The sequence below is a fragment of the Cupressus sempervirens genome, chromosome 3 (assembly GCF_028749045.1).
Source record: "Cupressus sempervirens isolate cs-2001-9-10 chromosome 3, ASM2874904v1, whole genome shotgun sequence".
Taxonomy (NCBI): domain Eukaryota; kingdom Viridiplantae; phylum Streptophyta; class Pinopsida; order Cupressales; family Cupressaceae; genus Cupressus; species Cupressus sempervirens.
The window spans coordinates 54,934,253-54,948,989 of NC_143120.1; the positions used below are offsets into that span (position 1 = coordinate 54,934,253).

Genomic DNA, 14,737 nt, shown 5'->3' on the forward strand with positions numbered 1-14,737 from the left:
AATTTAGGTCTTTTAATAGTTTTCTAAGAATGGAAGTAAAACAATGAATGATGGTATATTTATCTCTGAATAAAAGTTTGCAACAAAGGTCTTGAGGAGATTGACTGCAGAATAGTAACTCTGCACTAAAATGGGAAACTACAGGTCTATATTTGAACATGGAAGATTACAACAATGTGAATCTGACCATGCAAATGAGTTTAGTTGGAGGTTTCATATATTTAAAAGTAAATATGTCTCATATAATATATATATTAAATCTTATTTATAGATTTATAGTCTCTCAAAAAGATCACATTAACGAGTGGACAAGAAAATCCTAAAGTATGTGCATGGCTCAAAGAATATAATATTTTATATATTGCAGTAAATAATTTTGAGTTGTCTGGTTACATAGATAGTGATTAGATAATAAGTGTGCATGGTAAAAAGAGAACATAGTGCTACATGTTCTATTTGAGCTTGAAGGTTATTTCATAATTTTCAAAGAAACTACATAATATGTCTATCTATAGCTAAAGTTGAGTGTATAATAGAAACATGGCGAGGATGGATTGCATAACAGAAGCATGGTGAGGATGCATTACGTAAAGATCTTTAAAACACAATGAAGATGGCGTAAAGATATTGTGATGAATTATTGGTCTCCGATCTTTTGGTGCATCATTATTATTGATCGGATGATTAAGAAGTATCTTGTTTGAATAAATAAACAATTATTTATCTTCTTATTGTTGTGTAGCAATGTGTATCTCTTTTTCAATTTTCTTAAATTATGTATGGTAGTTGAGCAACCAGTTTTGGGACACAGTCGTCTTTAGATAGATTGTGACGAAATTGATGCTGCAATTCGAATAATACAGAATTACGAAGCAAGACAAATTGTTACAATTAGTAAAAAGTTGAATGACAGCAAGCATGGATATCTCGTTTATGATAGAGTTTTATGCCACTCCACGCTTGCATCGACCGAAAGCTTTACTGGCAACGAAAGGAGTTTGTTTTGTAGTTTGCTCATTAGGAAGAAGTTGACTTTTATTCACAAAAAAGAGTTTAAGACAAAAGAAAAAAATTGGGTTGATTACTGCAATGTTAGCCATCTTGTGGAAGCACGGGAGTGACACAAAAGGGATTGGAAGTTACATTTCTTGTTGAGTTTATAGGTTTCTGAGAAGCATGAAGAGGATGCTATAATCTTGTGGACAATGATAATATGCAGCCACTGGATTATTTTTTTCCAAGATAGGTTCCGTTGGAAGCTGCAATTCTATATATAATGTAAAGGTTGATGCAATATAATTCGATGAGATATGCATTAGAGCCCACAATCAGTTGTTTTCATGACATCTTCATTACCATAAACGTTACCCACCCGCTAAAAACTAATATCAGAGGAAGGCAAACGAATAGAATCCTGATAGATTTGTTTGTTAAAAGGTTTAGATTCTGATCTTCAGATGTAAAGATATAATAAAGAAGAAAAATAAGACGCTGTGAACTCTCTTTTTGGATCCTTCTTCAAACTTGAAATTATTTCCAAGATAATAAAAATTGGACCTCAAACTCAAATCATAAGCATAGACAGAAAATCTAAACGAAAGATATGTAAGTAAAACAACTTTAATGGAATATTTGGTTTTTCTTATATATGATCTCGTTAAATAGGATTGAAACTTCACAGCTCATGAAAGTAAGTTGCAGAAAATATCGCGGACTTCCTGAGTGCTCTTGAATTCATAACAGGCTGCAAGTGCGCAAACACAATCTCTTCAGTAAATTTTATCTCATGAGATGAAGAGCAACTAATTTGACGAAATTGTGGTAATGAGCATTACCAAAGACTGAAATCAGTTTGATGCTCATCTTGTGGACTTGCAACATTGGTGACTCCTTCCATGATGTCAATATCTAGGTGCTTCGTTCTGCGACTTTTCTCATGAACCTGTATCATGTTTAGGATTCCTTGTGGTCAAAAGCCCCAAAAAAGCAATAGATATGAGGGCAATGGGGATATGGTTTTGACAGTCTTTTACCTTTTCCGTCAGATGAGCGTTTTCCACTTTAAGGGATTTTTCCTGCGGAACAATGAGAACTTCAGCCATTCGTAAGGAAAAGAGTCAGTACAGTTGTGAGCAATAAAGAATTTGCAGTAGTTTTATTCATGCATTCTATAGCAATTCGTGAAGCACAAAATATATTTTATTAATTGAAGAAAACAATGATACAGAGTTTGGGTAAATTAATACAAACCAAAAATTTAGGATAGTCTAAACAACAATAAACATTTATAAAACTGATAGGTAGCAAGAGTAGCACTAGTAAGAGGAGAAGCATAATCGTTTGGTTTAACTCATAGAATAATACAATCATCAATAGCCTCTCACAGGGAGAGAGCGCTCTTCTCTGATCTTCCGTAGGTTGTTGAGGATGGATAGAGGAAATTGTAAGCTCTATGTGAGGAAACATGTACAAAAACTCAGCAAGAAAGGAGCGGCAGGTCCATGACATGAGGCTAATGTTGCTTCAAAGGCTAATAAGACTATCCACATGCAACGTGGTCTCTGGAAACTTGTAGTTAAGAGATTTCAAATTGGGATCCAGTAATGTTGGTCAGGACCATGTCTATGTCCATGAGATGAGAAGGAAATAGTAGCTGCGAATCCTAGAACCAAGCGAAGAGAACTAGCCGAGTGGTCAAAGAGCTATAAAAATGTGCAACTTTGCAAGCTTGCATTTAGATATGCAGTACCACATTAGAGAAAATTCTAATCTTATTATATTGAAAAACTGTTAATCAATTAGAAAATATAATTGAATTTTTCTAATTTTAAATATCGATTAAAATTTCCATCTTCAAAATATTTGAAGTGTTGACTAACTAAGTTGGACACAAAATAAATTATCTAGTAACATTGTAGGCCATATCAAAGCGTGAGGTCAAAAAGGATTAGATAAATCATATATCCATCTCTAAGAATTTTGAGCTCTAAAATAATAGAAGAAAATATAGTTGATCGACTTCAAATACCATAAAAGGGATAATAGGGGTTGATAACTCTCATGCGAGTGAGCTGAGAACCACTTGGGTGTTCGTGTAATGCCCCTCCAAGGGATCCAAAGAATTAACCTAGAATTTCACTAAGTGTAGTAGCATTTTTTTTTTCTAAAACATGAAAGTAAATACCACATATAACTTATGCACCATGACGGAAGCAATAGCAATGTCCATCTAAAAATAAACATAACATACACAACTGATTACATTCTTTAAGATCCCTTAACGTTGAATTACATCTAACATACATGAATCCATCTAGTACAACATCCACATGAAATAATAATGATAAGTCCAACGTTTATACATTACATTTCAAATGGTCAATCATCCACTGTACATGTTACAGGGTATGAAAAGCTCAAAAGAATATACATATGTAAAATAAGGTACATCATCCTACTCTAATCCATGATACATCAAAGTAAAGATAATCACATGATACACATGATACATCATCATAGAAGACATATACATCCATCATAAAGATCAAACATAATAAACTAAGTGCACGGTTCCTCCCAACCGTTAATAGCATCATTAGACCATCGTGGGCCCTAGCCATCCCTCCGTGCGTAACATTCCAAATTACCGAAGAGATCATCCGTATTAACATAGTAGGAATGTCACTCCTATCATATATTACACCATATGCAAAAAGTAATCTAACATGCAAATAAAAGCATAAGATAACATCATCTAACATATGCTAATCATCAATGAAAAGATACATATCCACCATCATGAAGGACGCATCAGCCACGATGTCTCAATGAATCTCAAATGATAAGAGTGGAAAATACACTACCACCCGACCAGGTGGTACCTAAGTGGTCCACTCCCACCGTGCTGAGGAGATAATCTCAAGTCCCAAACAGGCTATCCAAAATCACATAGCATAAATCTCTATAAGTCCAGAAATCCTAAAAGTATACTAACTCAAAGGTTCCAAACACAAATTCTGACATCTAATCCCCAGAGGCACACAATGACATGTAGGAACCTACTATGCAAGCGGGAAAGTGTCATCGCATTTATCACATACAAGTTACCCTAGCAGTTAACTAAACTCCACGGGTCCATACTGATCTCATGCGGCTACTAGTATCCTCTCATACTGACGAGGCATACTACGGAATGCAAGGTCGCAACCATGCGTTCTCACTACTCCCATCCTAGCCTGTACAAGCACTCAAGGCATGGGCGAGAACAAAACTCTTATCTTTTTAGGTTCATTTAGTTAGTATTAGGTGTGAATGTTATCGCTTATTAATCCAACTTACAATGAGTTACCCTGGCAGCCTCTTAGGGCCCCGGCCCCCATTGCAAGCCACTTCCCAACACTACCTGCAGATATCCTACCCTAAGCTCATGGAATCATAAATCTCAAAATCACAAAAGATAATCCATAATAAAATCATCAAATATGCATAGAAGTATCAAATCTCCATGAGCAAACATCCATAGAAAATCATGAACACAACAGCTCTCTATTGGCAACTGAAGTATCACTGATAATCAAAGTATCCAATGGTTCTCAATAACCAAAATATATCTCAATCATACTGATCGAAGACTCCAAAAATGGTTGAGTCAAACATGTCACAACATGACATCATCAAGAATAAATCCACATTACAATCTCATCATGGCGAATAGAAAATAACCAAGGATAACTGATCGATGACCAAAAATGGTTAAGTCAAGTGTCTCATACATAAGAATCTCAACTATAACAATCAATAATTACAACCAATACATAAAGCATTCCATCAAATAACCATGGTTGGGTTTATAAAGATCGAGATTAAAACATCATCATAACATCACAATCACATAACCCCCAAGCCTCTGGTAGACGTCCTATAACTGGTCAACACTAGTCAACCCACAACTCAAAACAATAGCATAAGAATACACAATGCAAACACATGTTTTGGTTTTTCTAAATTTACAACTTAAATTTAAATGCAAAAGTCTCGGTTTATGTTTCCAAGTTTAGAGAATGAATTGGAGGAACATCTATACGTTTTGGATGAATACAAATATTTTTTTAAATCCATCTTTCAATTATTAACTTTGATTCAAATCGTCCCCTACCAAACTAACAATTAAATTTCATATACTTAATAAAACAATTAATTTAAACAATGAACCTTTGATATAAATCATTTATCAGTTATACAATTATAAACCAAATTATTGTTAATCATATATATATATATATATATATATATATATATATATATATATATATATATATATATATATATATATCTATATATATATATATATATATCTATATATATATATATATCTATATATATATATATATATATATATATATATATATATATAAATTAATATTACATTATACAAAATCGAATTAACAAATTCGATTAATACCATTTAACACATAAAATTTTAATAACAATTAAAAACGACTTCATACATATGGCAAATGTTATAAACACATATATATAACATAACAACCATCGGTACGCAGGACCCTGTGGTCGCAGTACCTGCAACGGCGGTACACTGCGACCGCAGTGGTACGGGGGCGTGGGTCTCGTCCCCGCCCACCTATGCATAATATTTTTTTTTTTAAAATCGCTTATGTGATTTCCATTCGGTATGCGATTTTGTTTTAACGTTTCTTAAAACGTTTTCGACTAATCGTATATTATTCGATTTTTTAATAAATATATATTATATATACATATGTATGTATATATATATGAAAGTATATGTATATATATGTGTGTGTGTGTAAATATATATATGTATATATACATGCAGAATTAAAAACATCACAACATATATATATATATATATATATATATATATATATATATATATATATATATATATATATATATATATGCATGCAAATAGACAAATATATACAAAAGATATATATATAAATTTCAATCCTCAGAATTTTTCCTATAAACCATTGATCTCAAAAAAATTTCAATAATTAATCTAATGGGTTTGACTATGAATCTAAACCCTAGCCCCGTGTTCTTTTCAAATCTATGCATGTAAAATTCTCAAATAAATTAACTACCCATATTGAGAATGCATGTAATAAAAATAAGAAAATTCTCAGAAGACATATGGAAGACACGAAGAAGACAAGGAATGCATGATGCGGAAATAGCATAAGTAAAATCACAAGAATCTACCCGAATTCTAATGCTAATTCACTCTTCCTCAGAAAACCCGCAGAGCAAGCTCCCTTCTTCAGAATTCTCGAATCCTCCAATGCTCCAATTGCACTCCAAACGCTCTCTCTAAGCTTCTAGGAATGTTTGAATATAAAGAGCTCTCAGGAAACACCTAGAATGCTTCTAGAAACAGCTAGAAGGTGTCACCAACTAAGCATGTGTCTTTACCAACCTTCTAGATGAGCCATAGGGTTGTAGACACCATCTGCTTAATTGATGCACTAACCCCCGCGTTGTTGACACCTGAGAAATAGAAATGTGCGTTAATTCTCATGCAAGCTTATAACTCCAATTCACTTTTTATACAATTTCTAGTTAAATATTTATAACTTTCATTTTAATTTTTATAACTTTTATTATTATTATTTATTTATTACTTTATTATTATTTATAATTATTGTTAATTTTAATCTCTAATTTTTTTTTATTTAATTTTTTTTCCTCAATTAATTCACATTTAATTAATTCTAATCAAAATATCAAAGATCATGATTTTTTATATTAATTTTCTCAAATAATTAATTTATTAATTAAATCTATTTATTAAGACTTAATTAATAGAAAATTCACCATAGACCTCCAAGATAAAATCTGAAAACCTGTCATAGAGCAAATCACACAAAATCGGTCTAAAGGGTTAAAAATCACGAATTATGTCATCCGACACATTCGGTGGGTAAAATATCCAAATACTTGTCCTATCTCACTAGGACAATTGGCTTAAAGGTTTGGGATTTGGACTTGAGAATTTATCTCCTTTCTCTTATCATTGAGATAGTATAATAGGGTACGCTCATCCTGGCAATTCAGGGAAGTCGATACCCGATACCTGCAACCTGCAAAAAAACCATGCATGTACATACAATATACATAATGCTAAGCTAAAAAGACAATGGCAGGAAGTGGTGCATCGTGTAGATCCCGACTAAGCAGGTGGCTATGACTCCCTTCCTTAACCACATTAGAAATGCCATACAATAACAAAACACGCACACTATACATATGCAAGTATGGGGTAAGTATCCACAATAAAACACATGAGATAATAAACCATCCAACTAATCATCAACAATAACTGAAAACAATATAATGATCATCATGTATGCATGAAATGTAAAGTCTAAATGATCTCATCACATAACCACTGAATCCATAACATAATGTCTGATAGTGTCAAAACAATACCACTAATCCATCAACATAAAACTAGTCCATCATAGTCTGATAATAACAACAACAATGTCCAGAAAAGATGTGAACGAGGGTAGGCACTACAGTTCGAGAATATTCTCACCTTCCCAGGTGACATCCTCAATTGACAAATGCTTCCATCATATAAGAAATTATGTGATAGTGCATAGTCCCAACCTCTTCTCTCTAACATTGATGATCTTGTGTCACTCAAGAATTAGTTTCCCCTTTATGTCAATGAGTGGAGGTTCCTTCAAAACCATAACGCACTGTCTGATAGCCTTCTTGAGGCATAACACATTTTAGTCATTCTTTATCTAACTCTCCTCAAGAAGTTCGAACTTGTAAGAAATTTTACCTGCCATTTGAGTCACTCCGTAGGGACCATAGTGATATGGCTTCAACCATTAATCCTTACCACAGGACTTGGTAGAGGATTGTATACATATGTTTAAAGCTAGAGGAATACAAAATCACCAACCTCAAGACTTTTCTCAACACAATATAAACTAACATTCATCTTCTATTGGTTTCGATCCATCTAGAAGTTATCCTTGAGGAATTTTAGAATATCCATACTCTCTTATAGCCAATCCTCAGCCCTTACCATGTGATTATTGCCCAACTCCTAGTCCATAAAGCTTGAAAGTTCATAATCATACAATGATTAAAGGGTGTCATACCTACCGATATGTGATAAGTCGCACTACAGACATATTCTTCTGAATGTAACCAATGTATCTGCACCTTCTGTTGTGCTAAAAAAATGTTACTAATAGAATCATCTATCCATTTGTTCATCATCTCCATCTCTCCATCTATCTGCAAGTGATAACTCATACTTAGAAACAACTATGTCCCTTCCAAACAAAAGAATTGCACCTAAATGGTGAAGAGAAATAGCTATTCATGTCACTTATTATGTTCTATGGAATACCATACAAGCAAAATAACTATTGGAAGAACCAACCAACCACTTGATTACCCTGGTATCTATTGGGTATGGCCAAAATAAATATGCATACTTACTTAGGGGATCAACTACAACAAAAAAAATCTTTTCCTTGCACTTTGTGTAGCTTGGTAACAAATCTATTGCGATGCTATTTTACTTTTGATATAGAATGAATCCCTTTAGTAGGTGTTTATACATCTTGTGTGTCCAACCAAGGGTAATTCATGTATCTCCTTTAAAATTATTTCCTTAATCATCAACTTGGGAACCAAATATACTCTACCATTATAGTAAATGAGATCATCAAAGACCTTATATTTATCATCTTGTACTTGATCATTTGTCCATTAGCATACAATTATGCTCTCAATGTATTCAACCAACAAATATGCATTGTAGTCCACTACATCATTTTTACCCTTTATATACTCAATATAAAAAAAATGCTTTGATCTCTTACTTGCTTTTGTTTCCATTCATTCAAATCTGTTTTATCCAAAAAATATCACAAGTTGTTGTGGTCTATCTCACAACAAACTTTTCTCTTACAAGGTAATATCAAAATTTAATGTGTTTTCGATAATTAGGGGGGGGGGAGGGTGAATGAGTTGTGTCCAGTAATCATACAGTCCCTTCAAACTATTTCAGCACCAATAAAACTTTATAATATTTACCATGGACCACTTATACACATTAATCAACTCTTACAAACACTCTAATCCAAATTGTTAACTCTTTGTTATATGCATTACAAAGTACCAATAAAATTACTTAGTGGTTATCTAGTTAATACTAGGTTGTAGTAAATAGTAAAAATATGTAACAAATCCTTGCAACACAAATAACATTCACACATTTAACACCAATAATTTAACATGGAAACCACGTTAAGGGAAAAACAACTCGGGACCAAAAACCCAAATCTTTATCTTTTCTGAAGTGAGCTCTACTAGGAGCCCACATTGTTAAAGGTTACATATACTTTGTTAAAGTGATCTTGTTAGACGATCTCACCAAATGATCATCTAGACCTTGTCATTCCTTGCTCATGACTAAAAATAGTGGACTAATTTAAAGGACCTACAAACACCACTAATTGATGTTAACATATAATATTTCATAGACTTGTTAGGTCCACTTGGCACTTCCAAGATTTTCTGCTACAATGGTTAAATAGTAACAGTATAAAAATGATTTGTTAACAATAGAAGCTACCATTTCTTGTTTAGATCTCTTTTGTTGCTTGTTCTTTATCTTATCTCTTTACTCACTTGGCTGATTTACTTTTACACCAACTCTACTTATTTTTGAAGTATTAAATAGCAGCCAAAAGAAAGGGGGGCTGACCCCAGAGTACAAAAAAGCTTAAGAATCAGCCGGAGTTTACCTCCCACCTATCTAACCAATACTAGTTTTAAACTTGTTCCTGTTCCTCTTCTCTTCATCAACAACTTTGAATCAACAAGCTAAAATTGTCTTGCTCTCCTCAAATAGTTTTCTCAATGCTTCAAGATCCTTCTATCTTTTTCTGCTTAATCATCGTCGATCATAGGTTTACAACAGAATTCCTTCATACAATCAATTTAGACACCTCAAAAATATAAGTTTATATAGAACATTGTGTTCATCCTTATCTTAACTCAATTTTCCTCATGAGATCCTTCTTGAATTTTGTGAGCCATAGATCTTGAAACAAACATTGACACACATCTTAGACCATCTTGAACTTTCCAAATTTCCATCAAAAGTCGGCCTCAGATTCTAGCTTTTCAAAATTGTTCATCTAGGTATCACTCACTAAACATAACATTTATTGGGACAACATAATAGTAGGTCAATATTGACTTTCTTGGGCAATATTCTGTTCTTCTTTCTTTACCAATCGCTCGACCAATACAGTAGTCACTCGGTGTCTCCCTTCATTAACCTTCTAGTCTCCAGTACAACATAAAAATACATGATTGAAAGAAATCACACCAATAATAAATTACCATTGTCCAACTCATTCAAGTACCCATTGAATACCTTACATATCACTTCTGTCTTTCTCATACTTTCTTCAAATTCTTTTCATCAATCAAATTATCTTCATCAATCTAATGATATGGTACTTTACTAAGTTAGCATAATATCTAGGCAACTAAGACTGACATCAATGACAATATGACAACTGATGTGACTCTCTTACATAAATTCATAGCAACATCAACTAACAATCTCCCACTATCAAGTCCATTACCAGTTAGGACTAACAATCTCAACATTTGGCATTAATGATAACACATAACATAAATTTTTCATTACAAAACATAACATAAGATAATCAAATATATATATTATCAACAATAGAAAATTTCAGGTCTGTGTCTTCACTTGCAAACAAATTGTAACTCGATGTGTACCTTTCAAAAAAATACTTTCTTCAATATTTCCCCCCCTTAGGCTATGATCTATTATTTCAGGTTATGTCATCTCCCGTCTTCTTTCAGCTTCATTTTTCTAATACTCCCCATTTGGATATTCTTCTCTTCCTTTACTATTTCTCATAAAATGTTTTATTTTACTCAGTCTTTTCCTATCTCATTTGCTTCTTTAGTTACTCTCGCTTTCCACTATATTTTCACATTTAGTTTGTTCTTCTCATTTAGTCTATTCTCCTCCTTTGATGGCAATGCCAGACGTCATAATGAATGTCAAAATGACACTTACAAAACCTTCTATTTATCCTTGTACTTTGAATGTACTAATTACTTCAGTTTCATCACAGTAAGCTTTAGATCTTCAGAAATACTCCTAAAGTGTGAACATTTATGCATCAAATCCATAAATATATTACAATTCATCCATTAACTAATGCAACATGCATCTTTAGCTAGTAAATTTTGATTAGGTGCAGAACCCCCAGTTTACCTCATAGATATTCAAAAGAATTCTTCGGTAATGGCTTAGTAAATATATCAGAAATTTTTTCCTTAGACTTCACATATTCAAGTCACACTTGCTTCTCTTATACTTGCTCTCTCAAATAGTGACATTTGATTGACATGTTATTTATTTTTGCATACATAGTGCAAGATTTTTTGAAATATTGATGGCACTTATATTATCATAGTAAATAGTAACAGGCTTGGTTACCTTTTCTTGCATTACTTCCAACAATTTTTTGATTCATACAAAATTTGAAAAATTGATAGTAGTAGCAACATATTCAGCTCCAACAACAAATTGTGAAATAAAGTTTTCTTGCTTTCTTATCCATGATATCAGTATTTCTAGTAGAAATAAAGCTCCACCACTTGTATTTTTTTAATAATCAACATTGTCAGCCCAATCATCATCAATGTAGAATTTAACACTCAAGTCATCGTCTTGTTTATAGCATAGGCCATAATCTTTAGTTCCTTTAAGATATCTAAACATCCTTTTCACACTAGTCATGTGTGTTTCCCTCAAATTAGATAAAACACCTTGAAACAATTCCAAAAGCTAGGACAATATCCACTCTACAATCTACAACATACTATATCTTTATTGTATTTGGCCAACCTCACCAGTAGTGTATTCTTTTGATAATTTCACTCCAATCACCATACGTGTACCGACAAGGTTAGAATCATCCATGCCAAATCTTTTCAAGATTTCCTTCACATTCTAGAATTGAGTGACAAAGGCACCCTTCTTTGTTTGGTAGACTTGCAATCCAAAGAATTTTTTTACCTCTGTAAACATTGACAATTTCAATTTAGTACTCATTTGTTCAGCAAATATCATACTAAGCATGCCATTTCCACCAAATATTATCTCATCAACAAATATTTCAACAATCAACACCATATCTTCATATTCATTCTTCAAGTATAGATTATTATTTTCACTTGCTCTAGCAAATCCAATCTGAATCAAATAAAAGTGTAATCTTTCATACCATACTGTTTGGGCTTATTTTAGTCCATATAATGCTTTGTTCAAATTATAGATTATGTTCTTCTTTTCAAATTTAATGAATCATTTAGGTTACTCAATACAGATCTCTTCTTCAAGTAGTCCATTAAGAAATACAAATTTTAGATCCATTTGATATGCCTTGAATTTCTTGTATGTAGCATAAGCCAACAATGTTTTTATGCCTTCCAATCTTGCCACAGGTGCACAATTTTCACCATAGTTAATTTCTTATTCTGCATAACCTTTTCAAACTAATCTTGCCATGTTTCATACCACTTCTCCATTCCCATTCATCTTTCTTTGTATAATCTTTTTGTCACAATCACATTTTTGTCAAAAGGTCTCAGCACTATTGTCTAGGTATTATTCTTCTTAATCTGATCAATCTCCTCATTCATAGCATTAACCCAACATTCATCAGCCAATGTAGGTTTTACTCTTCTTGGTTCAAAATCAACTATCAAACATATACCTTCTCTTATTTTTCTTCTTGTTTCTACTCTAACACTTATGTCTCCAATTATTTGTTTAGGTGAATGGTTGTTCACCACATATTTTCCCAATATAGTTTCAGTTCTTTGATTTTCTTCATTTCCTTCACTTCTTAGAAGTTTCACTTCCTACTCAGGTTGAACTGTTAGGTGCTTAGGAATAACATTATGTGACTTAGTTACAACTGTCTTATTTTTGGTAGCCCCGTGTTGTAACATCGGTAGCTTATTAGGTGTCTCTTCATAGACAAAAACAAACTTGTTATAATCTTCAAGCTCATTTTTTTTCTTTCCGCATTGTTCTTATCTATAAACTCATTAAATCTTATATTTGTACATTCAAACATCTAGTCAATAGCTTTGTTCAAACATTCGTCACCTGTACTCTTAGATGAATATCCAAGGAATATGCCTTTATCTCCTTTAACATCAACTTTACCATTCCTAGCATCCTTGTGTATGTACCAACAACTTCCAAAGATTTTGAAGTAACTTACATTCGATAAATGACCATACCACAATTTATATGGTATCTTGTTTCTTTCTTTCTTCAATTGAACTCGATTGACAATGTAAACAACAGTATTGATGGATTCTTTCCAAAATATCTAAGAGACCTCCTTCTCAATTATTAGTGTCCTTGCACAATCTATGATAGATCTATTTCTCCTTTCAAAAATATTATTCTATTGTGGTATTCTTGATGCGAATAATTATATTTTGATACCATTCCCAGTATAAAAATTAGTGAATTAAATAGACAAACTCACCACCCCTATCAAATCTCAAACATTTCTTTCAACTCCCACTATGTACCACTTAAAAATATCAAAATCATCTAATTTCACATTCATGAATATTACAATCATTATCCTCGAATAATCATCCATAAACAATATGAAATATATGTCACCATAGTAACTATCAACTCCAATTGGACCACATAAATTTGTATGTACCAATTCTATAATATTAGATGAAGTGTGTGCCTTTCTATAAAAACTAGATTTTGTCATCTTACCAAGCTAACATTCTTTGCACATAGAATTTGAAGGTTTTTGCAAATTTGGTAAGCCTCTTAGTCTTCTCTTTCTAATAACTTTCACCATGTTCTCAAAATTTACATGACACAACCTTTTATGCCATAACCACACATCCTCAATTCTAGAAAATAAGCATGTCTCAACTTTAGGATCAAGGTAGAATACATTACCTTTTTTGTAATTCCACATCCAATTAATTTCCCTTCATCATCAAAGATTTTGACCTTCTTTTTCTCAAATTCTAGCTTGTGACCTGAGATATTCAATAGAACAACACTCAAGAGATTATATTAAAGTCCTTGAACTCAATATGCATCGTCACATCTGATTTTTTCATTTACAATTAGTCAACCTTCACCTTTAACCGATTATAGAACATCATTACAAAACTTAATAGATCCATTCTAAAAAAATTTAGTAAATTTATCAAATTTACTTAGATCACCAGTCATGTGATGTGAGCAACCACTATCAATAATTCACGAGTCATTCTTATTAATGTGATATAAGGGTAGGTTCTTTCCCATATCTTTCACAATTTGGATCTTACTTGATTGGAACATAAACCATTTTAACTACTTCCTTGTCATCATTAGAACTAGTCTCGATATGCTCTTCCTCAACAATGTATCCTAACTTCCTTCATTTGTCTTTATAATCCCTATTTCTTATACTTGAAATATTTCTTGACACTTCTATCAAACTTTATTCTATTAGGACATTTAGCAATAAAGTGACCAACCTCATTATATTTGAAATAGATTAGGAGAAATTTACCTCTGAATTTACCTTTCCCTCTTGATAACCTTCTTGCAAGAAATGCT

General features: G+C 32.5%; 1 protein-coding gene across 5 annotated transcripts in view; it reads right to left on the reverse strand.

The window, feature by feature from the left end:
• The window catches only part of LOC149564752 (agamous-like MADS-box protein AGL8 homolog), a 235,407-nt gene that overhangs the window by 14,474 nt on the left and 206,196 nt on the right, over positions 1–14,737 (reverse strand). For 2 of the 5 annotated variants that reach the window (XM_089818342.1, XM_089818339.1), the window contains 2 exons: positions 2,034–2,075; positions 1,836–1,942 (listed from right to left, as the gene is read on the reverse strand). The exons of 1 other annotated variant lie outside the window; for it this stretch is intronic. In XM_089818342.1, coding sequence (XP_089674468.1) covers positions 1,836–1,942; positions 2,034–2,075 — 149 coding nt within the window. Of the gene's footprint in view, positions 1–1,484; positions 1,745–1,835; positions 1,943–2,033; positions 2,076–14,737 lie in introns of those variants that run through there. 2 more of the 5 variants (XR_016361923.1, XM_089818340.1) reach the window with 2 other exon arrangements.